General features: G+C 48.3%; 1 protein-coding gene across 5 annotated transcripts in view; it reads right to left on the bottom strand.

Annotated features, from left to right (window-relative positions):
- The window catches only part of LOC144106449 (luciferin 4-monooxygenase-like), a 246029-nt gene extending 222594 nt beyond the window's left edge, over positions 1-23435 (bottom strand). Inside the window, exons 1-2 of one of the 5 annotated variants that reach the window (XM_077639263.1) lie at positions 23344-23429; positions 11219-11267 (exon numbers count right to left, since the gene is read on the bottom strand). In XM_077639263.1, the coding sequence (XP_077495389.1) occupies positions 11219-11254 (36 nt within the window). In that variant the 5' untranslated portion in view covers positions 11255-11267; positions 23344-23429. Of the gene's footprint in view, positions 1-1011; positions 1188-11191; positions 11268-23343 lie in introns of those variants that run through there. The other 4 variants (XM_077639261.1, XM_077639264.1, XM_077639265.1 and 1 more) reach the window with 4 other exon arrangements.
- Between the last annotated feature and the right edge of the window lie 743 nt (positions 23436-24178).

Genomic DNA, 24178 nt, shown 5'->3' with positions numbered 1-24178 from the left:
CAGAAGGATCGACATCTGAGCTCTGTTGTCTTTTCTACGCTCTTGTTCGTCTTGAGTGCACTAAACTTTTTCTTAAGGCGTAGGTTTTGCTGAAAAGAGAATGCAGATTTATCACAAAGTGAACATAGGTGTTGGTGTTTACAACAGCACGCGTTTCAAGCAATTTTTTTTGTTTTCCTTATAATAATAGCAGTAATAATAATAATCCCGCTGATCGCACTTCGCTCTTTTTAAATTGGTAGAATTAAAATGAAACATGGGGAAATTTCCAGCAGCTTAGCAGATGACAGGGGAGGCGGGGGGGTTCTGTATAGGGAAAGGGGGTCTGAATGCGCATTAGCCCAGGGCCCCCATTTTGCTTAATCTGGCCCTGACCCACAATTCTGATGCAGTTCCGGACCGCCAAGGACAGGTCATTGCGGCACGGTTTCTCGGCTGGAATACGCTGTGCCCGTCATCCAGACACTGCACTGGCAGGATTTTATTTCGCGGCTTTTATTTGCGTACTTCAACAACTATGGCTGGTAGAGCCATGCAAATGAGAAAAATCAAACACTCGCTTGGGAAGCTGCCAGTATATGTGTTGGCTCATACATAATTTGGCTAAATGTAGAGCAGCCACTGTTAGGCAATGGAACATTCAGCACAAATAAGACGCCTGTGATGAATGTCGGGAAATATCCAACAGGGTGGGCATTCGAAAAGCATCCCTTTAGGGCAGCATGCTGAGGATTACTAAAACGTGGGCACATCGTTTGAGTACAGTGAGGTCGCGGAGCATAAGTTATGCTGAGGCTCTACGACCTCTCTAAATCTCAAGAAGTATATTGCATTTAAGTAAAACTTCAGTTGCAATGCATAACTAAGGGAGTTTATATAATATATCATAGATATAAACAGAAGCAAGAGCGTCCAGATAATAATTACTGCTACTCCTTTTTCAGGACTTTGCATCTGAAATTTTTTGTATTGAAATAACATTTAAGAAGTAAAATTAATTGATTTACATACCAAAACGAATATTTTTCTTTCTGAAGTAGTAGTGAAGAGTGTTACCTGCGACATGGCCTCAGCGAAAACTGGAGAACGCTTGAATTCTACGCAGTGCTCGAACAGTACGCAGCGAAATGTACGTTTGATAAAGAGGATGTAATGCAGACTTGTAATAGGCGCAGGTGCACAGCGTCTCTGTTTTGTTCAGTTTTTATTTTGTGAAAGCCGCGGAAACGAGCTCTCGAGTCAGTTGCGACAGCCGCCCTGTTTTGACAGCGAAGTACAGCCTATAAGGCAACCCACAGCTGGGAGCAAAATGGCGGCTCAGATCTCATATCAACTGCGAACTCTGGCGAATTTCCTGTAAAATGTGCGAATTTATATGGTTCTTGTCATTCTACAGATGTTCCTTTAAAATTTACGGAAAATAAACTTTATTTGCGAAAATAGTTTAAGATTCTAATAAAAGCACATCGCTGCTGTTAGTACCTTGCGCAGTCGCCTTAGCTTGTCCTTTGTTGGCAGGTTAGGAATTTCGTTCTGGCCTTGCTTCCTTTTCTGTGCGACCAGATGCTGTGTCCGATGCAGTGCAATGCACGTGTTTCATAGCCGCAGCGGCATAACAGTGCGATGGCATGCTCAAAGCCCCGAGAATACTCTGAAATGTTTTTGAAATCGTATATTTCAGAATTTGCGTACTTCCTGCCGCTGAAGAAACGGGACAAGTTAGATTTTTGCATCGCATGTGCATAATACCACTGATTCGAAGATTTCAATGGTGGTAAGGTTGACACCGAGGAAGGCGTCACTTCGCCAAAGCACTTAGGATATGTGCGATCCGGGGACAATCAGCGAAGCCTGAAAAGCTTTGTGCCAACCGACAGATAGTAGTTGAATCTCATTGAGGGGGACTCCCGCGCCACATGCGGTGACTTTGATGTGGGTCACGTATAATGCCTCTTCAAGGCATTTTTAGTCGAACACAATACCTATCAGCCTTTTTTTGGAAGCCCAGCACTGTTTTAAAAACAGTGCTTAGGTTTGGTGTTTAGTGTTTGCGGTGTTTGATGGTAGTTACGTTGGAAGATGAGGTCACGAACTCTGATTTGATATGGTGTCCGCAGCTGGCACAGCAGAAGTTTAATTGGAGAGATTGAGGAGAGGACTTTAACTTGCAGTGGGTTTAGTCAGGCTAATTATTATGGTGATGATGATGAATGCCAGCTTTGGCAGACGTCAAAAAACAGGCGAATGAGGGTAACTACTGGAGTGACTAATTAAATTCTTAGAGTCAACTTTTAGGCTCCTGATAGCAATTTGAGGTTAGTAGGCAGCAATTAGTAATCTCCGCATTTCTTTTTAGAATTTCAAAAAACGCGGTTGCGCTGCCTGCTGTGGATCGACTAATTTGGGCCATTCAAAAATCGTGCGCCTGCGTTAAGCCTGCTTGATGTGACGTCTATCAAATCGCGTGTTTGCGTGGCACTCGAGCCGCGCGACGATCTGAGCCCCGCCAGTGCTGCGGTGCGCACCGCTCTTCCCTACTTTCCTGCACCGGCTCTAGGGGGCGGAAGTTGTCGTGTGATACGTGCGTTGCGGAGGCGCCATTTGATTTGCGTCGGTTTGCGATCCCTGCTGGCGCATTACATAACCTGTACAAGTTTGGTTTATGGTATTTGGGTGTTAAACATCCCAAAGCGATTCAGGCTGTGAAGTACAGCGTATAGAGGGCTCTAAAAATTTCGACCACCTGTGGTTCTTTAACGTGCCTTGACATCGCACAATACATGGACATCTAGAAGTAACTTGTATAAGTATCTGCACCAGGTTCGGGTGATGATGACGGTAGGTTTTTATGACGCAAGGGCACCAAAGGCCAAACAGCGCCAAACACGACGTTTTTGGTCGACTCAGGCTAAAATACGTGCCGGTGATAAAGTAAAACCCAGGTGTATAGAGCCTAAGAGAATTGAGTATGTGCATGATTATACAGTGTGAAGAGCGTTCCTAAATATCTGGTGGAATGGCTTAAAGTGATGTATAGCGCCTAAAACTTGTTTTAAGCGGAGTTATATATGAAAGCCGAAGCCAGGTAGCCTCATCCAGTCTTTGCTTGAGCAACGGGGCCGAGGCGTCTGGCAGCTATGGGTAAGCTCAGCACTCTCCTCAGCAAAGAGGAGGCACTCAGGTTACTTTGAATGTGAAATCTCTCGTCAGAAACCTACATCAGTTAAAAATTTAAAAACCCTATCCAATGAAAACATGCGATGATCGCCTAAAATATTCGAGGGTGCATTGGTATTTTAAATGGGTAAAGTTCAGGGAAGGGCTGTCGTCTTTGTGTATCCAGCCTGGGGCGTATGATTAATGTGCGGACACCGTGGTGTTGGTGTCGACAGGTCCTCCACAGAAGCACAGTCGGCACTATTGGGAGTTTGACACGGACTCTGGGTAGTGCGATCACACTACTCCGCGGAAGCCGCATTCAGTAGGTATTTTGTCATCTTCGGCAGCTTCTTTTCGCGTTCTTCTCATTCTAGCTTCGCCTTTCGTTAGACGCACCACTTTGATGCTTCTAACCGAGAATTTTCGCATGAATGGATGAAAATTGTTCACTGCGCCGGGCTCTTCGTCAGTCCGACGCGAAAGCAGCTGTCCAACGGTGGCCGTCCCGATGACTGGCGCACGCTACCTGGATGATCCGTGGCTGGCCGAAAGCGGTGCGTCCCCCGCGAGCTCCTCAGCGGGCTGGCTTATACGAGCTTAACCGGCGGCTCGAGGCTGAATCGAAGCCCGCGATCAACTTCCTTTCATAGACGCGCGCCGCGTCTGTCACTAGCGCCAAAGCAGGCGTTCACATACGCATAGGGTTAATTTTACAGATTCCCTCCTTTTCCCGTTCCGGTCTCGTTTAGGAGCTAGGAGCAATCGTCTCCTCTGGGAGGTTCGCGATTTTGCTTTCGCCCCGTCGACGCCGAGCGCGAGACCGAAGGGGAGAGGGTGACTCCTAGCGCGGGCGATGTTACGCGTTCTCCATCGCCTCAGAGTCATCTTTTTCTACTTCTTTCTGGAAAGTTCGGCGGCCAGTCTGACCTACTTGTTCCGTCGAGCGCGCGCGAGGGTACACAGCCACTAGGCAGGAATAGGCCCTGGAATCAGGCCTTTCTGTATAGCTCTCCGACTTCCCCCTTCACTCTTCCACAACCCTATCCGGAAGAGTGAACTTTGAATGCCCCATGGCACGCGCACAATAGCACGTGTGACGCCTTCTTTCCTTTCCTGCTTAGACTCTGCCATCAGACTCATCATTATCTGCTAGGGGGCTCATTCTCCCCCGCCCAAATTACCATCACGGTAAAGAAAAGTCGAATGGGAGGCACTGTTGGGTACTGCCGCACATATTTTCTGAGACGGACAGCGGCGGAACTATTCGAGAAGTGGAGGGTGGCGTGGTGGTGACGAGGGGCAAGGAAGATTTAGATCTTCATCCCACACTACATGCTTGAGGTGTTTTTTCTTGCCCCTCTTCTCCAGAGAGCACTGGACAGACGGACTGACAAGAAACCGCGGAAACTCTTCCAAGCAAACGTACCTCGCTTCGTAAGAGGGCCCAGGCCGGGGTGGCGGGGGATTCCTGTTTTTGCAGCTCGACAAGCTCCCCCCAAATCATCAGGCTAAATGCATGCTGTTACGTTAGGCGGGGGGCCCCGTCTGCTCGTTCTGGTTTTCTCGCTTCATACATGTCGCTATAAGTTCCGTTGCCCATTGTTTCATATACTAAGCAGGTTAGAATAAATGGGACCCCTTCTCCTACTGTCGGAGGTGAGGCCCTGGGCTGCAGCCCCCTTACCCCCCCCCCCCCCCCTTAATCCAGCGCTTCTTGTACAGCGAGCGGATGGCGCTATTTACCGCCTCTTCATCTTTCCGATGCATGTGGTAATAGGGGTATGAGTATATAGGCAATACTAATAGGAAGGAAAGCTTATGTGAGGCAGCAGAGGTAAGTCTCCCGCATGCCTCTCCGACGAGGGGCGTTGCGGCGAGAGGCGATGCGGCGGATGCTGCTGTTGATTTTGGTGGACTGTGGTTCGGAGGCATTTAATGGCTGCCGAGTTTTGCGTGTTGTTCTGCACCAGCATAACTAACACACAGATGGTCTGCACGGGAGGTCTGAGGTAGGTGTCGACGTGGAGCGTGATCGGCTCTTTGTGGTCGAGGACTGGTCGGCGAACCAGCCTATCCTGAATGACTAACAGTTCGGATTTAGTTGGCGAGGAAACGAGACCGTTTGCCTGCACGAAAGCTTGGACGTTGTAAATTTCCTGTTGGAGTTAATCCTCGTACCTCCGCGTCCGAGCGAAAGTTTTCCCAGAGGGTAATATTGTCAGCATGTAGTAAGTGCTTGATATAGGATATGCTGTCCAGAAGTCAGGGGAGGCCTCGCATAGTGATGTTACAGAGGAACAAGGAAAAGACTTCTCTCTTTGGTGTCCTTGGGTGCCCAGGGTGATTTCGCCGCTGCAGAGGTCTCCAATATGGAGTTCTCCACTGTGATTGTGGAGAAAGTGTGCAATATAGTTTTAAGTACGGGTGCCTACTTTCATCTGAGGGAGGTTGGTAAGTATAGATGTGTGCGACGCGTTGTCGAACGCCTTACTGACGTCGAGGCCGAGATTGGTGCGTGTGGCCAGGATGGGACCCGAGTCGAGTATGTAGTATTGTATCTGCCACATGATGTCCTGGTTCGACAGTCCAGCCCGGAAACCATGTCATGGTGGGAGGAGTAGGTCCTCCTTGTCTACGTGGGTGTGAAGTCTGTGTCGAATTACGTTCTCCATAACCATCCCCAAGCAAGAGCTTTGCGAGATGGGCTGGAGGTTGCCCAGCTCGAGTCGTTCGCCTGGTCTGGGTTTGAAAATTACCTTGGTATGCTTTCAGGAGTCTGGAAGGCGGCCCTCATGCCAGTGGTGGTTGAAAACGTCCGCAAGTGCTTCGACTGAATGGCCGTCTATTTGCGGAGCATCTTGTCGGTAATGTGGTCGTCGCCGGCGGCCGCGGAAGTCTTGATGTGGTTGAGGGCGGCGCGGACTTTCGACGTCGTGATGTCCCTGTCTATGTTTGGCGTCTTAGGTCCCGTGTATTCCGAGGGATTGAGAATGTGTGTGGTGGTGTTGATGTATTTGTCTTTCAAGGTAATGAGGAGTTCCTCGTTGGTGCCTTGAAACGCGTGTATGACGCGGTTGACATTCTTGTGGGATGCAGACTTGGTGTGTGTCGAATCAAGCAAGTGATTGAGCAGAAATCAGGTGTTTTTACATCCCAACTGCCCGTTCAGGCGGTTACAAGTGTGGTGACATTGCTCTTTACTGAGTTTGGCAGAGTATGCATTGATCTCTAAATCGAGGTGAGCGAGGCGAAGCATGAGAGGGCGGTTGTGTTTGCGTCAGAGCCAGGGAACGTGGAGGCGGCTCTGGGCCTTCCACATGTGCGTGAGTCTGGCGTAGGGGGTGGACCATCCTCCTCGTGGGTGCCCATGGAGGTGGCGATGGCGGTGTCGTGGAGCACTGTATCTCTCCATATGTCGGCCTTCCCCATGAGCCGGAATGACAACAAATATGTAAGCAGCGATTAAATTGGAGTTTTTCATGTCTTACCTGACCTCTAAACACACGTTGACGTTACAGTCCTCAATCTACTCTTGAAACCGAAACAGCGCGAGAAAGAAATGTATTATAAATTTTCCGGTCGTGGGAGAACAGCAGGTGGTAATCCATGTATAATAATGCCTTACGCACCATTAAAAACAAGAAAACACGCACCCAAAATTAGGTCTCTCCACTTCTTTAACTTTCAAGCTTTCGCTTTGGTTACAACTTTTCTCCGTAAAGTTTCGAGACTGATTTATTTTCTTTTCTATAAATTATTCTCCGCAACAAATGTTGGTGCATATGAGTAGTGCCGTTTTTTAGGGCTAACTTGAGCTAGTTATGTTAATTGTTGTGGCAGGCTGTAGATGGCACTACAGGTAGAAAAATACGTTCTCACTAGTCGCCTGCGCGTTCCACTGCGAGTAATGGTGGAGAGATGGATGTCACACAGATGTGACGACAGCCACACAGATGTATGAGCTTCTTCTAACGCTTACGGCAACGAGACATTAGAGCGGGCGCGAGTTTTCGAGTGGCACAAGAGGTTCGTTTCGGGCAGGACTTCGGTGGAAGAGGACACAAGGCAGGGGCGCCCTTGAACCTCACGGAATGAAAACAACGTGGCTCGGATCAGGAAAATCGTACAGCTAAACCGCCCCTTTACAGTCCGCATGATATCAGATGCTTTCGACATTAGTAAGGCAACATGCCACCAAAGTTTGCGTGAGAACTGGGCGAAACGAAAGCTGAATGCCAGACTTGTGCCGCACTCCCTCACACAGCACCAGAAGGACACGCGGGCATCAGTGAGCGCTGATTTGCTCTCAGCGGGAGAGAAGGATTCTACATTCGTCGACAGCATCATTACTGAAGACGAAACATGGTGTTTTCAATACGATCCTCAAACAATGAGGCAGAGCGCCGAATGGCGGTCCACAAGCTCTCCGGCGTCGAGAAAGGTGCTGCGGCGACAGAAGACCAAAACAAAGACGACGCTGGTAGGTTTTTCTGATGCCAGAGGTGTCATAAACAGTGAGTTCGTCCCACAATGGTGGATGGGGAATCAGGAGTTTTATATCCGCGTGCTCCAACACATGCGTGATGCACTGTGATGCTATCGCCCTGACTTATGAGCATCTGGACAATGGAGGTTTCTCCACGATAACGCAAGGCAGCACACTGCTCTCAGCGTGACAAAATTTTTCGTCCAGCACAGCATTATTGTACTTCCCCATTTGCCATACTCGCCTGATCTCTCCCCATGCGATTTTGTTCCTGTTTCTCCTTGTGAAGAGAGCCATAAAAGGTCACGGGATGGGGAGCGTGGCGTCCATTCAAGACGCCACGACAAAGAGCTGACAACCATGCTAAAAGAAGTGTTTTCTAACGATTTCCAAGACTTCAAGAAGCGTTGGAAGCTGTGTATAGACTGAAAGAGAGATTATTTCGAAGGGGAGCTGCACAAATGATTTCAATGTTACACGCATTTATATTATTGGACTCAGTCTCGGAACTTTACGGACAGACGTTGTACGTAGGTTTAGGCGGGTTAAACCTTTGTTTATTTTTTCTACGGTTTAACGTCCCGAAGCGACAGGTGGGATATTAAGAATGCCGTAGTGGAGCACAACGGTTTATTTTGGACCACCTAAGGCTCTTGCATTGCATCGCACCGCCCACGGGCCCGAGCGTATTGCTTTTATCGAGAGAGCTTTAGAGCTCCCATCCTGCAGTAAATCAGGCGGCGTCGTCGGTGTTGTGAGAAAATAGTTTACTGAAAGGAAGCTCGATTAAGCATGGTCAGACACGGTTTGCCGACAACAGTGGCTCAGCGGTAAGGCGCTCGTCTACTTAGGCGGAGTGCCCGGCTTCATTACCAACCGCGGTGGCCGCGTTTCGATGTAGGGGAAACGCAAATGGCGCCCGTGTGCTCCCAGGTGGTCGAAATTATTCCGGAGCCCTCCAGTACGATACCTCTTTCTTTCTTCTTTCAAAATTGAAAATTGTTTTTTTTGTGGAAAGGAAATGGTGCAGTATCTGTCTCACATCTCGCCTGATACCTGAACCGCTCAGTAAGAGGGATAAAGGAATAATAATAATAATAAAAATTGGTTTTGGAGGGAAAGGAAATACTGCGCCATTTCCTTTCCCTCCAAAACCAATTATTATTATTATTATTCCTTTATCCCTCTTACTGAGCGGTTCAGGTGTCAGGCGAGATGTGAGACAGATACTGCACCATTTCCTTTCCACAAAAACCAATTTTCAATTTTCAGTTTTCGTGCGCTCTGCGATGTCACTGCACGCTAAAGATCCCCAGGTAGTCGAAATTATTCCGGAAACCTCCACTACGGCACGTCTTTCTTCCTTTCCCTTTCACTCTCTCCTTTATCCCTATGTTTACGACGTGGCTCGGGTGTCCAGCGACATAAGTGAGGCAATTACCGCGTCACCTCTTTTCCTCAAGATCAAATTTTCATTTTCAGACACACTTTAATCTTATCCAAAAGGCTGAGAAGCTGTTGTCCCCTCTCGTCTTTCATTTCATTTGTCCATTCTGCCTGCTATCGATTTCCGCTGCTCCAGATTAGGTGCTTCAGCATTGATGGCAGATGCCGAGGCTAGTAAAAATCTTGTCCTTCCTTTTTATTATTATTTTAATAAATCACTACTACTACTACTATTTTCAGACACGGTTTGCTGTGGTTTAACATTAGCGCATATCAGTCACATGTCTTGGTTGTTGCTTGAGTAAAGAGAAGACTGTCTTGTGGCCTGTGAAATGCTTTAGTGCAGTTAGAATGTGGTTTAATTCTTTGTCCTGTGATGTCCACATAGTAGACACCCGTTTTAGATCCAGATTGCCTCTCAAGCGCGCCAGCCCATGCTTGTCTTCTGCCTTCGTGTCATGTCGTGCCCATGTTACGCGGGAGCGGACCGACCCAGATCAGATGGCGCCACAGCACCGGAATATTATCTGTCCTGTCTGGTATGCATATGCGTTGGATGTGTAAGTGGTCTAGCAGGCGGCGTCCAGGAGCCGTCTGTGAGAGCCACGCATATTGGTTCACGAGGTGGGCTTCCCGCAGTTGCTGATAGGAGTTTAGCACCTCCAACACCTTCAGTTTGGCGTTGGAGGTAGCCACCGGGAGGACCAGTGCTCGCCTTGTCGCCTTGCAGATGATGGAGTCAATGCACTCGTCTTCCTGTTTGCTGGTGCGAAGGTATGGCGCGGCGTAGAGGATCCGGCTGGTCACGAAGGCATGGGCGAGCCGTAGCGCGTCCCTGCCCCGCAAACCACCGCGCTTGTTGGAAACGCGATGGATCATGCGCCGTACCTGTTCGCCAGAACGCTTAAGTTTCGATATAGTAGAGCCCGGCCTAAGCCTGTTATTGATTAACAGACCCAGGATCCGGAGCTCTGCCACTTCTCTGATGTGACCACCAGAGAGAGAGAGTGATGTGTAGGCACGTGGAGACCACACGTGTAGACACGTGGAGACCGCATTCAGCCACTTAAACATTGACTATGGCGGCGGCCTGCTGAAGGCAGTCCTCCACCTCGCTTAGGCGCCCCTCGGTGGTCCAGACTGCAATATCCTCTGCGTAGAGCGCGCGCTTTATACCCTGCAGCTGAGCCAGTTGGCCAGGAAGGTACATCATGGAGATGTTGAAGAGGAGCAGCGACAACACCGCCGCCTGTGGTGTGCCACACATCCTCACAGTGTAGGAGCCGTATTCCTTGTCCTAGATCCGGAGGAGTGCCTGGCGCGCAGAGAGAAAGTCTCTAGGCGAAGCTTTTCGCCCCGCAGTCGGTGGTGTTCAGACTAGACAGCATACTACTGTGCTCAACATTGTCAAAGTCCCCCTTAAAGGGACACTGAGGAGAAATTGAAGTTGACTTGTATCGATAGAATAGCAACTCCTGCTCCCAAAAACGCCACTCTTCCTGAAAACAAAGCTCTTGTAATGTAGAAAATAGCAAGAACCAAAATACAGGTATCGCCGCCAGAGGACAATCTCGCAAGTACAAGCGTGATGACTTCCTAGGACAAGAGGCGCCACCTTGGAGGAATTTCCTTACTTCATGGAAGCCACGAATCTCTGAGGCTGGCAAAGGAAGGTTGCGCACCGCACCGCTAGCTGTCAGAAATCACGGAGTCTGCGTTTACGTCACGTTTCACGTCACTTCGTTCTGTGACGTCATAAGAGTTGCCGTGACGTCATAAGAGTTCCCTGAGTCTGAATAAGAGCGGCGGGAAAAACTTTTTCAACTTCGAATCCAAATTTCTTTGAAATAAATGCATCTTTCGCGCCCGGACAAACGGCAACAAAGCCATGAAATGCAGAACTACCAGATTTTGCTAACAAAAAAAAATTGATAGAGTTCTCCTCAGTGTCCCTTTAAGATAGAGGGCGAGGATGGCCTTGTCATTGTGTTGCATGGCTGTGGGTCGTATTATATCCCTTTGTTGCTGGAGGAGGATATCCTGTGCAAACATGTGCGGGAGGAACCCTAACATAGTGTCTGCATAGAGGCTCTTACCCACCGTATAAGGTGAGAGGGGATCCCGTACCTTCGTCTCGGTGAGCTTTTCCACACACGAGGCCATGATGATGCCAGTCCTAAAGGACGCAAATGAGATGGCATTACTCCCTGTTTATTGCCTGAATCACTCTGCCCCCACCTAGTCCCTTGCTGTTACACGTATCATTTTCATTTGCACAGCTCGCTGCCTTGTCCTTAACTTAAGCTGTACCCTTTTTGTTATCCTAAGTGTTTCTGTACCATTGCCGGGTACAGGATAGATACAGCTTTTATATACTTTTTTTCTTGAGGGACAGTAGTGAACTACCATTCATGATATAACAAAAGAGGTCATATGCGGTCCACTCTATTCTTATTATAGTAAGTCTGCTGTCCTGATTCAGATCTGCGGTCACTACCTCCCTAAGTAGACGTAATCCCTTATCACTTGCACATTTGATCGTTAGGCAATCACCATCCCGACATGTAGGAATGCGAAAAAATGCAGTGATAGCGGCAAGATTCTTTTTTGAGGGTTGTGAAAACATGCAACGTGGGTTTGCTTCTATTGACGGATATCAAATTAGATCAAAACTGTTTTACATTTGGCAGCTTTTATAGTGGCAGCAATGAAGACATTACGCGGCATTAGAAGAGTATATAAGACATATTGAAGTTCCGAATGGGAAAGAGAATGACTTAGAGAATGCACATAACCGTTAGATAAAAAGTATAAGGAAAATTGGAACCCTCTCGTACACCCTTCTTTTTCTGAACAGATTGCGTGGTAATGTTCCCAAATAACACTGACTGCGTACGGTCATGTAACTAGTGGGTAATAATAGACAGGAAGGGGCTGCGAAATTCATTGGCATAGAACTTGTGAAATTCAATGACGTGATAAATTAATCTAAAGGCCCTCATTAGATCAAGGTACATACCACAGCACACTCTTCGCACATATCGGCACAGCTATTGCCAGCACTTACGGCTTTATTACATACCATTGTCCATACACAATTGGTGACGCTAATTCGTGACCGTAACGAAGTTAATGCTCGCGTAGTGTATTTCACTTCTGCGGGTGAGGTACTCGTAAAGGCCTCCATTTATCCCACTGAACGATTGTTCCTCTGTGGTGAAGAGGCAGCGTGCGCAGCTCCCGACTCGAAGGACAGCGGTTAGGTTCCGCTTGAGCTATTTCTTGTCTTCAGCAAAACTAGTTTCATATGTCTCCAACCTTTCGACTAATCACGTTTCTCCAGTCATACCGACGCCGACGCCGGATTTTCTGCCCAATGGGCCTTTTAAAGTGCCGCGCTAAAATGCTTTGTTGAAAGCGCGTTAAAAACACCAAGTGGTCAAAATTATTCCGGAGCCCTCCACTGGACAGCTCTTCCTTTATTTTTTCTTTCTTCATTCACTCTCCTACCATTGTCCCCTCTGTTACGGCGCTCTTGAGGTGTCCACCGAGAAGTGAGACAATTACTGTGCCATTTCTTCTCCCCGAAAACCTCAAAGGCCCGATGGAAACTACTTTTCATGATTTTTGTCAACCATGAGGATTCGCAATAAAGGGCCTTGCTTTAAACACATGACGCTTCAATGCGATCAAGATGTGAACGTTCATCGTGACCAGCAGTGGGAAACTGCGCTCAACTTCTATTACCACGAATTATGTTTGAGGTCGCCACCGTTATCATTTTACGAAGGAAAAGGTTTCAACGTTGGGAGTAAGAACATGCTGCCTACGGAGATTTTCTGCAATATACGCTTCTTTTGTAAATTATTTCACCTCCTTTGAACCTGTGGATGCTCAAGTGCGGCTGCGAGATGGGAATCAACAGCACGCGCGCAGGGGCAAGACGCGCGAATCAAGCTGCGCTACTTTTTACACGAAGAAACATTTGTGCCATATGCTCGACGCCTTGGTTCATAAACTCCTTGGGAGCCCTTAGACTCCTTGGCTCGCAGTTTTCTATCTGCGGCGTACGTCTACACCCGCATATGGTGTGCACACATCTGGTAAAGCTGGAGTGCGGCGATTCTTGCGAAAGGAATGAAAGACAAGAAAAGAGTCTCCTCTGCTCTATTATTCCTACAAAATTCGTCAGATTTGGGTACGAAATCTTCCAAGGATATAAGTCGTTTAGCTTTATGAAGGCGCTTTTTCCTCTAGTCCTACTCCTGCCCAGCTGGCCAGGAGTAGAGAGTGGACGCTTAGCAAAGCGTTAGATGGACACTGCTCACAATTTCATACACGATTTCTTCCGAGTGCGAAATTGCGTGATTAGCTTTTTGTCATAACGTTCACATTTGTTGAGAAAGGAAATACACATTTGACGCTGAGAAAATGTGAGTTAAGAATACTGCGAATCTTTGTGCTTTTAGTTTTTTCGTTCATCAAAGCAGCCGGTACGCGGATTGGTCGCTTTGTGTGTGCTGCATGACGCGACCGAATTTACCTCGTTGATCGCACTTATATATTAGTGTAGGCAGAGAAAAAAGAAAGAAAAATAATGTTGCCCAGTCCATTGATAGCATACAGGCGGAGGCGATTCCACATATTTCCAGAGTGCTGTGGGGACTTTGGTATCAGCTTTAAATTGGGCACCGCAGAGAGCGCCGGGAATTCTGTTCGACGACCTCCAAGCACGCTTGTTGCTACGCCAGTGCCGATCATTGACTTGCTTGCGGGCGCAAGTTAGGCCAGATCAAGGGCTTTGCTTAGAAGCCACTTTCGATATTTTCCTGCTCTCCGGACTTCCGTCACCACTGCGTGATAATACAATTTCTTTTCTTCCAACCGCTGTACTGGCCGAGTGGCTGTGGTGCTCGGCAGCTGACCCGAGAGAAGCGGGTTAGATCCAAGCTGCCGCGGTCGCATTTAGATGGAGGCTAAATGCGATGTCAGTGCACAATAAAGAACCCCTGGTGGTCGAAATTATACCGTAACCCTCCACCAAGGCGTCTCTGACAGCATGAGTCGCTACGGGACGTTAGACCTCTTACACCAGCAAGCCACTCCCTTTGTCAGTTAAAGAAGTCGTTTTTTATTAAAGTATTCGATCAGCTGATACACGCCAGTTTGAATTTGTATATTTTAGCTATTATCCTCCCTGCCCTTCCGTTCAACTTTCTCTCATCTGTTGTCCTCGGAGTCCGGAAGAGTGCGATGGCGGTTGGTAGGATACTCTTTAAACATAAAAACTATGTCAAGGACGGGACACAGAAAAAAAGCGGATGGAACTAGCGCGGACAAATAACTGGTTTATTACGCCAGCGCCTCTCTCCTTATTCAGCCGCAACGCGCCTGTGCGCCGAGCATAGAATGTTATCAACATCCCAATCACTTTTTCAAGCCAAGAAATTCCAGTTGTCTACTGTACAAGTGGATGGACTCTTCATTAACACATTCAACCGGCCGAAGTCTAGCTATCTGCAAGGCTTCAAGACTTTAGTGTTTCTTTAGTATTCTCGCGTCACAGATAATCGTTGTAGGACCGAAAAGCAGCGTGCATGCTCTGTCGTCACCTCATCAGGCCTTGCCCTGTTTTGGTAGATGATGACCACATGCTGCCTCGAAACGGTTGGCACGCTCTAGTAATGACTTCTTAATACAGAGGCCCGTCTGGCCTACATATACCATTCCACGGATGAGAGAAATCTCATAAATGACGTACATTCTTCAGGGCAGAAAGTTGTTCTTGTGGTTGTTGCCACATCCACCCTTATTTTCTTTATCTTCCTTGGTTAATGAGCGCAAGCGGGACATCTTGTACGCCATAGAAAAAAGTACCTCAGCACACAATTTTTCGGAAAACCTCAGGAACATCCGCCTTATAGGTTTGTCCACCCGCATAGAATATCAGTTTGGGCTTAAGGGCGTCAACAAAGACTTAGCGACAGCCTGAAGAAGAGCAGACGGATAACTGGAGACCGAAGGTGATCGACGTCGGCAGAAAACTAAACTGAAACCTATGGGAACAGGATTTGGCGATATCTAAACACGAAGGCGCGATCCCCCTCTTAACTAGCTTCGAGTGACAGCAATCAAAGAGCAGGAGCGCCTTTTTACACCTGGTATTGCGGGGACGTGCCCAGCTGTCCCCGGTGGTTTGCTTCCCCGCGATGCGTCCCTAGTTGGTTACCTTAGCTAACAAGGGAGCGCGCCGGCGCCGCAGCTTGACGAGCCCCACGGAAGGTGTGATTGCTGTGTGCGCGCAGTGGAGAGGACTCTCTCTTCGGCTGGGGAACGCGGCGCGTATGGACGTTCAGTCGCAGCGCTCCTCTCTTCGCCAGCGGGGCGAGGTGGTTGTTGCTATGAAAAGGGGTGGGGATATTGGTCCCGATGTATGTTGGCGCTTTGGGCATCACTTCGTGGGGAGAAACGTTTTCCCGCATCTCGTCCAGTCCAGTTTCAGAGGGGGGAAATCCGTGGCTCCTCCCCCCTCCCCCCGCCCCGCTACCGGATACGGGCCGGTGTATTTTAGACTGTTAGGCTTTGTTCCGGTGCAACGCCAGCGGTGGGGAGGGGTTGGCCGGGGCCCATCCTCTGGGGATACGAAACGCCGCGACTCCGAAGCGACTCTGAGGGCCAGTCGCGCTCGTGCGCTCCGATGCGTGAGCGCAGGCAGGCCTGGAGACGCACCAGGCTGGAAAACCCACGAAATCCGGCACGACGGCATGTGAAAAGTCAAAAGGTTTTCAAAGAAATGCAGCTCGCCCCCCCCCCCCCCCCCCCGCGGGGGGGGGGGGGGGGTGCACATCTGGCGACCCATGCGCCGATTTCTGGTTACGGAGGAACCAGGTCCGCGCAGGGGTTCACAGGAGCCAGGCTCCTCGGATGCGATGCCTCGGGGAAGCGGACTCACGGCTGACCGCGGGGCCATCGGGGTCATTGTGGGACGCCAGGTAGGGGGGGCGTAGTACGACTACCGGCGGAGCAGGCCCGGGTCATCTCACCCTAAGCCACGTTCTTGGTTTGTGGCCCGGTCAGCCCAGCCTTGAGCACTCCCTCCTCAGTAGGAGTGGAGCAAGCTAGAGGAGGAAATAGGTGCATGATTGGTTGGTTGAAGCACAGGTGGGTCCCCTTGGTGGTGTTAGGTCATAGTGAAGACGGCTGGAGGGCCGACAGGCTGACTACCTAAGCCTCTACTGGCCGGATCACGCCACACATACTTCCGGTGTCATAAAATCCGCGAAAAGCACACCACGGTCAGTAGCTGGCAGGTTCGAAACAAACCCTGAAAATCGTGGAGGGGCCCGAGGTAGCTGACCCGGACTAGGTTCTCCTCTCTTCGAAGTTCGGAGCCCGTTGCGTTTGGTAGGTGCTCGGGCATCCCGTGAGCGAGGCCGCACCATTGGGCGATCTTAACGCCCTCCCTGCCCTGGCCAGGCAGGCCAGCAATGGTGTTGAGACATTAGAACGATCGCAAAAAAAATCGCTGTCCCCATTCCCATCCTTATGCCCATAACCCATCTGCCTACGAACATACAACCTCTCCATTTCATCCATCCTCTCCGCTACGTCCCAGGAGAGATCAGAGGAGTCTCCCCGGCCTCGCTCCCCCGGCTGTGGGTCGCTATATAAATTCCCCCACCCCCCATATTTTTTCTATTTTCCCCACCTAGGGGTGGTAAAATTACCATTGCATTCGGGCCTTTTTATTTATCTTCAAATTGCATTAAGCCTATTATACATCAGTGGTGCAGGCAAGGGCTTATTATTTTTTAATCTTGATACGCCGACCCAACCTAATATATGTCCGGCTTCGGAGTTTCCTCTTGCCCTAGTGTGGGCGAACATTCGCTCGTAACCTTGCTGGTGAGTCGGACGACCTCGATTGCTTAGCGTATTTTTTGCTAGCTGGCGTTATTGTTGTTGTAGCAATCAATGCCTTCTTTGTGTCAGCCATCGTGTCGCTGCTTGGTTTCCTGACAGCAAGGCCCGTCGTAGTAGGCATGCGCTCGGTAGCGTACGCTATCATGGGGTAGGATGCGGCGGCTTTGAACTGTGTCAGCCGCGGTTAAGCTGAAAAAACGTACTTATCCCCACAATTAAAACCCCACAGTATATACGCCCGACAGAGGTGGTCCGGGTGATTACAAAACAACGTCCAATCTAAGAATTGCAAAGAGGAGTTTTCCGGAAGTTCAGGAGGAAAATTTGAAATGGCAAAGGTGGACTTAAAAGACGCTAAAGCATCGCTCGTCACCTCTCTCAGGTTATCATTAGCGTTAATATTTCAAAATGATAAAAAGTCAGCGACGTATCGGAATACCTGAACGATTGGTTGGTCAGTAAGCACGGGCGAGAGCGAGCAATCGAATTCAGCTAAAAGGGCCCGTGAGAGAACAGTACTGGCTAGACAAGACCTGATAGAGATGCCGCATTTCTGCACGTAAATTGTACCCTAAAAACTCACATTTGTAGAGGTAAGGCACACATTTAGGCATTCTAAAAACAAATTACAGTGACACAGCATGTACTCTGAAAATCACTTCACCCGGACCAGCGCTGGAATAAGGGGGGGGGGGAGCTAAGGGGCTACAGCCCAGAGCCTCAGTGCGGACATAGGAAAAGGGGGCCAATTTATTCTAACCTGTTTGGTATATGGAACCATGGGCAACGGATCTTCGAGCCGCATGTATGTAGCGAGAAAACCTGAACGAGAAGACGCCCCCCCCCCCCTGCCTAATTTAACAGCATGCGTTTAGCCTGATCATTTGGCGAGAGCTTGTCGAGTCGCAAAGACAGCAATCCCCCGCCACCCCGACGGGGCCCTCGTTCTTACGAAGCGAGGTGCGTTTGCTTGGAAGAGTTTTCGTGGTTTTCTGTCAATCCGTCTGTCCAGTGCTGCCTGGAGAGGAGGGGCAAGGGGAAAACACCTAAAACATGTAAGGTGGGATGGGGATCTAAATCTCTCTTGCCCCTCGTCACCACCACGACCCCCTCCACCTCTCAAATAGTTTCGCCACTGTCCTTCTCATAGAAAATATGTGCGGCAGTACCCAACAGTGCCTCCCATTCGACTTTTCTTTACCGTGATGGTGATTTGGGTGGGGGAGGATGAGTGCGATAGCAGATGATGATGAGTCTGATGGCAAAGTCTAGGCAGGAAAGGAAAAAAGATCTCGCACGTGCTTTTGTCCGCGTGCTGTGGGAGATGGAATGTTCAGTGTTCGGGCTGGGGTTGTGGACGAGTGATGGGGGAAGTTTGAGAGCTGGACACAAAGGGCTGTCTCCAGGGCCCATTCCTGCTTAGTGGCTGCGCACCCTCGCGCGCGCTCGGCGGAAAAAGCTGGTCAGACTGGCCTCCGAACTTTCTAGAAAGAAGTAGAAAAAGATGACTCAGAGGGGACGGAGGGCGCGTAACTTCCCCCGCTCTAGGAGTCGCCCTCTCCCCTTCGTTCTCGCGCTGGGCGTCGACGACGGGGCGAAAGAAAAATCGAGAACCTCCCAGAACAGACGATTGCTCCTAGCTTCTAATCGAGACCGGAACGGAAGATGAAGTGAGTTTGCACGGAGAATGTGGGAATTTGTACAAGGAACTCTATGCGTATGTGAACGCCTGCTTTGGCGCTAGTAACAGAGAGACTCGGTGCGCGTCTTTGAGAGGAAGTTGATCGCGGGCCGCGACTCAGCCCCGAGCCGCCGGTTAAGCACGCCGGCTGAGGAGATCCTGGGGGACGCACCACTCTCGGCCAGCCACGGACCATCTAGGTAGGGTGCGTAAGTCACAGGGCACTGCCACCGTTGGACATCTGCGATCGCGTCGGACTGACAAAGTGCACGGCGCGGTGAACAATTAGCATCCATTCATGCGAAAATACTGGGTCGGAAGCATCAAAGTGGTGCGTCTAAACAAAAGGCGAAGTTAGGAAGAGATGAGCGTGAAAAGAAGCTACCAAAGATGCCAAAGTACCCACTGAATGCAGCTTCCGCGGAGTAGTATGATCGCTCTGCCTAGAGTCCGTGTCAAACTCCTAATAGTACCGACTCTGCTTTTGTGGAGGACTTGCCGACTCCATCGCCATGGTGTCCTGGCAAGGAGCAAGGTTTGACTCATCTTGGTTGTCTGGATCCCGTCAAAATGACGCCAACCTCGGTCGTCCAATATTTCTGAGCAACCCTTGCTAACCGATCTCTGTCCTGTTCCTGAGTCAGCAATGTCTATGCTACTCGGCCGGGCCCCAGCCACAGAGCTTCAGGTGTCCGGTCCGCCACGCCCGATTTCTACTACTGCCGATCAACAGGTACCAAACCTCCCAGATGAGCGTCCTTCTACTGACGAGCGCCAAGAAAACAACACTCCAAGAACCGACTAACTTGTTTCCTGTTTGGCTTCAGATAATAATCTTCCCACCTAAAAAGTGTGCCTCGAGAGAACGAATGAGACGGCTTCACGTTGCGGCAACAGAGAAGTACAGACACCCCCGCAGCAACAGGTACGTTGCGAGATTCTCCGAAGTGACCTGACAGCTTTCGGAGTGTATGCCTTGAGAAATAGCCATTGTAGTTTTAAAATCGGGCAGAAAATTTTCCGTCTTCCGAAAGGCAATACAAAACTCGGAAACGCTATATGTCACCTCATCTTTTCGTGCGAAAGGCTGTAAATGGACAGGCGTACGATCGACACTGGTTTATGTACTCGGTGTCCAAAGGTTCCGTTTGCTTTTTCATGCTCAAGCTATTCTCGATTTCAAGCAACCTCAGTGCATTCACCGCGCACGGATTTTATGATTTGAAAAGAGGAGGAGAAAAGGTTTGCGTTCATGAAAATAGCATCGAGCACCGCAACTGCGTGGCAGCACGGCTCGCACGCTGTAACTCGAGCAGTACAATTGACAAGGAGCTGGTTAAGCATCATGTCACTGAGACCGCTTACTGGACAGAGGTTTTGAAACGCGTAGTCGTTGTAGTTGAGGTTCTAGCTGAGCGCAACCTAGCGTTTAGGGGCAGTGAGGAGATTAATGGTTCACGGAGAAAGGGCAATTATATGGGAGTGCTTGAGGCCATTGCAAAGTTTGATAGCTTTCTAGAGGAGCACATCAAACGCTACGGGAAGAAAGGAAAAGGTGACCCATCGAATCTGTCAAAAACCATTTGTGATGAATTTATAGAGCATATGGCAAAGGCTGTCAAGGAACGTCTGGTTGACGAAGTGAAACGCGCAAAATACTTCTCGTTAATTATTTATTACACTCCAGACCCTACTCACGTTGATCAGCAATCAGTTGTTTTACGATACTATTTAAATGGGAAAGTGTACGAGCGCTTTATTGGATTCGTTCCAACCGAATCGCATACCGGCTTGCATCTTTTCCATACCAAGGCGTCCCTCTTGACGACCAGTGGCACCTGAATTGATTGTAGGGGCCAAGCTTATGATAATGCGAGTAATTGTTCAGGAAAATACAAAGGACTGCTACCTCAAATCAAACACCTGAACGAATTGCCAGTCTACGTCACGTGTGCTGGCCATTCACTGAACTTAGTTGGCACCTGTAGCGTTGACAGTTGCCTTGAGGCAGTCAAATTTTTCACTGTAATTCAGAGACTGTGTGTGTTCTTTGCTGCCGCACCTAAGCGATAGAGGTATCTTTTGGAGAGCATGGGCGGAACTGGCCAGCAGCTTGTTTTGAAGTCTATCTGAGATCACGTGTTGAAGACGCGCTGAATCATTTAAGGCCATTCTGAAAAAAAAAATCAATGCAGTCTTGTGTTGCCTAGAAGAGATATCAAAGAACGAGGAAGAAAACGGTGACATTATGAACGAGGCGCACTCTCTTCTTCAAGGAAATGACAAAACTAGAGACTGCATTCATGGCGATTTTCTGGAGTAAGATCTTGGAGCTCTTTGACAAAACGAGCATAGCACTTCACAAACCAGGCCTAGAGGTTACTACTGCTGTAGACCTGTTGAGCTCTCTAGAAGGCTTCGTTATTTCCTTGCGATCTCTCTTTGATACCTCCGAAGAGAGAGCACGCACGCTAAGTACCAATCAATGTTATCAGGATGAGGGCAAACGCATCGTTTTGAGTAAGCACCCGGACGGAAAAAGTGATAGTGCGCTGCAAGGTAGAAAAAAGTTTATCGTTGAGACGTACAATGCTGTACCTGACAGTCTAGGCTTTGCTTTGCAAGTGCGAAAGGCTGCTACACTGAACTCTGCGAAAAGTTTGGATTCTTAAATTTTTTCAGAAGTTGGGTGCGGGGCCTCTCTGGCACAGCAGGCTAAGAAGTTGGTGAAAACCTACAAAAATGATTTACAGCCAGCATTTTCCGCTCGAATGGTTCAGTTTTCGGACGTTCTGCTCGGCTCTGTGTGCCAGGACACGAGTACCTTGGGAATAATGAAGTTGCTGCACGAAATAAAGCTTATTGATGTGTTTCAGAACCTTTCTATTGCTTTGCGAAAGTACTATAACATACCCGTGGCAAACTGTGAGACCGAACGAATGTTTTCCATGTTGTCACTGATAAAAAATCGCCTTCGTTCGATCCTCCTTTACGACAAGGTGAACTGGCGTGCTATCATGTCCATTGAAATTGACCTCCTCCGCGATCTATCCTTCGAACAGACTATATCTGATTTTACCAAAGGGAAGGCGCGAAGATGCCATTTGCAAAGACGACTATTTACGCTATATATGAATAGTCCGAATAAGTTCGTCGTATCGCCTTCCAGCTTCCACATTGTCATCGAAATACGGAGCAGTGTAATTCAAGATATGCAAATCTTCGTTGTTCGTTCTCTTGTTTGTTGTTCTTGTGATATTTAGCGTGCTTATAAAAATATGTACTTTTGTCGTTTTTGATAGTGCCACGTTTATTTGGTACCGTCTTTGCTTGTCTTACCTTTAACGAAAAATATTTTCAGATAATGTTTTGTAATTGGCAATTTTCTACACCTGGAAATTTTCATCTGTATTGTAGTGCATTTTTATGGTGCTTGTACTGCCTTAAGTATTGTATATATCTATTGCATATATATAGAGTAACGTGTACAACGATTACTGCTGTCTGATGCTCGAATTCTCATTAAGAATGTTTTGGATACAACCATGCGTCTTCTCACCGGATTAAATTTAGTGATGCGAACAAAGCCTAGCTTCAGAAGGATCGACATCTGAGCTCTGTTGTCTTTTCTACGCTCTTGTTCGTCTTGAGTGCACTAAACTTTTTCTTAAGGCGTAGGTTTTGCTGAAAAGAGAATGCAGATTTATCACAAAGTGAACATAGGTGTTGGTGTTTACAACAGCACGCGTTTCAAGCAATTTTTTTTGTTTTCCTTATAATAATAGCAATAATAATAATCCCGCTGATCGCACTTCGCTCTTTTTAAATTGGTAGAATTAAAATGAAACATGGGGAAATTGCCAGCAGCTTAGCAGATGACAGGGGAGGCGGGGGGATTCTGTATAGGGAAAGGGGGTCTGAATGCGCATTAGCCCAGGGCCCCCATTTTGCTTAATCTGGCCCTGACCCACACTTCTGATGCAGTTCCGGACCGCCAAGGACAGGTCATTGCGGCACGGTTTCTCGGCTGGAATACGCTGTGCCCGTCATCCAGACACTGCACTGGCAGGATTTTATTTCGCGGCTTTTATTTGTGTACTTCAACAACTATGGCTGGTAGAGCCATGCAAATTAGAAAAATCAAACACTCGCTTGGGAAGCTGCCAGTATATGCGTTGGCTCATACATAATTTGGCTAAATGTAGAGCAGCCACTGTTAGGCAATGGAAAATTCAGCACAAATAAGACGCCTGTGATGAATGTCGGGAAATATCCAACAGGGTGGGCATTCGAAAGGCATCCCTTTAGGGCAGCATGCTGAGGATTACTAAAACGTGGGCACATCGTTTGAGTACAGTGAGGTCGCGGAGCATAAGTTATGCTGAGGCTCTACGACCTCTCTAAATCTCAAGAAGTATATTGCATTTAAGTAAAACTTCAGTTGCAATGCTTAACTAAGGGAGTTTATATAAGATATCATAGATATAAACAGAAGCAAGAGCGTCCAGATAATAATTACTGCTGCTCCTTTTTCAGGACTCTGCATCTGAAATTTTTTGTATTGAAATAACATTTAAGAAGTAAAATTAATTGATTTCCATACCAAAACGAATATTTTTCTTTCTGAAGTAGTAGTGAAGAGTGTTACCTGCGACATGGCCTCAGCGAAAACTGGAGAACGCTTGAATTCCACGCAGTGCTCGAACAGTACGCAGCGAAATGGACGTTTGATACAGAGGATGTAATGCAGACTTGTAATAGGAGCAGGTGCACAGCGTCTCTGTTTTGTTCAGTTTTTATTTTGTGAAAGCCGCGGAAACGAGCTCTCGAGTCAGTTGCGACAGCCGCCCTGTTTTGACAGCGAAGTACAGCCTATAAGGCAACCCACAGCTGGGAGCAAAATGGCGGCTCAGATCTCATATCAACTGCAAACTCTGGCGAATTTCCTGTAAAATGTGCGAATTTATATGGTTCTTGTCATTCTACAGATGTTCCTTTAAAATTTACGGAAAATAAACTTTATTTGCGAAAATAGTTTAAGATTCTAATAAAAGCACATCGTTGCTGTTAGTACCTTGCGCAGTCGCCTTAGCTTGTCCTTTGTTGGCAGGTTAGGAATTTCGTTCTGGCCTTGCTTCCTTTTCTGTGCGACCAGATGCTGTGTCCGATGCAGTGCAATGCACGTGTTTCATAGCCGCAGCGGCATAACAGTGCGATGGCATGCTCAAAGCCCCGAGAATACTCTGAAATGTTTTTGAAATCGTATATTTCAGAATTTGCGTACTTCCTGCCGCTGAAGAAACGGGACAAGTTAGATTTTTGCATCGCATGTGCATAATACCACTGATTCGAAGATTTCAATGGTGGTAAGGTTGACACCGAGGAAGGCGTCACTTCGCCAAAGCACTTAGGATATGTGCGAGCCGGGGACAATCAGCGAAGCCTGAAAAGCTTTGTGCCAACCGACAGATAGTAGTTGAATC

The sequence above is a fragment of the Amblyomma americanum genome, chromosome 10 (genome assembly GCF_052857255.1).
Source record: "Amblyomma americanum isolate KBUSLIRL-KWMA chromosome 10, ASM5285725v1, whole genome shotgun sequence".
Taxonomy (NCBI): Eukaryota; Metazoa; Arthropoda; class Arachnida; order Ixodida; family Ixodidae; genus Amblyomma; species Amblyomma americanum.
The sequence above is the reverse complement of the archived record's forward strand: the minus strand, read 5'-3'. Positions and strand labels throughout refer to the sequence as shown.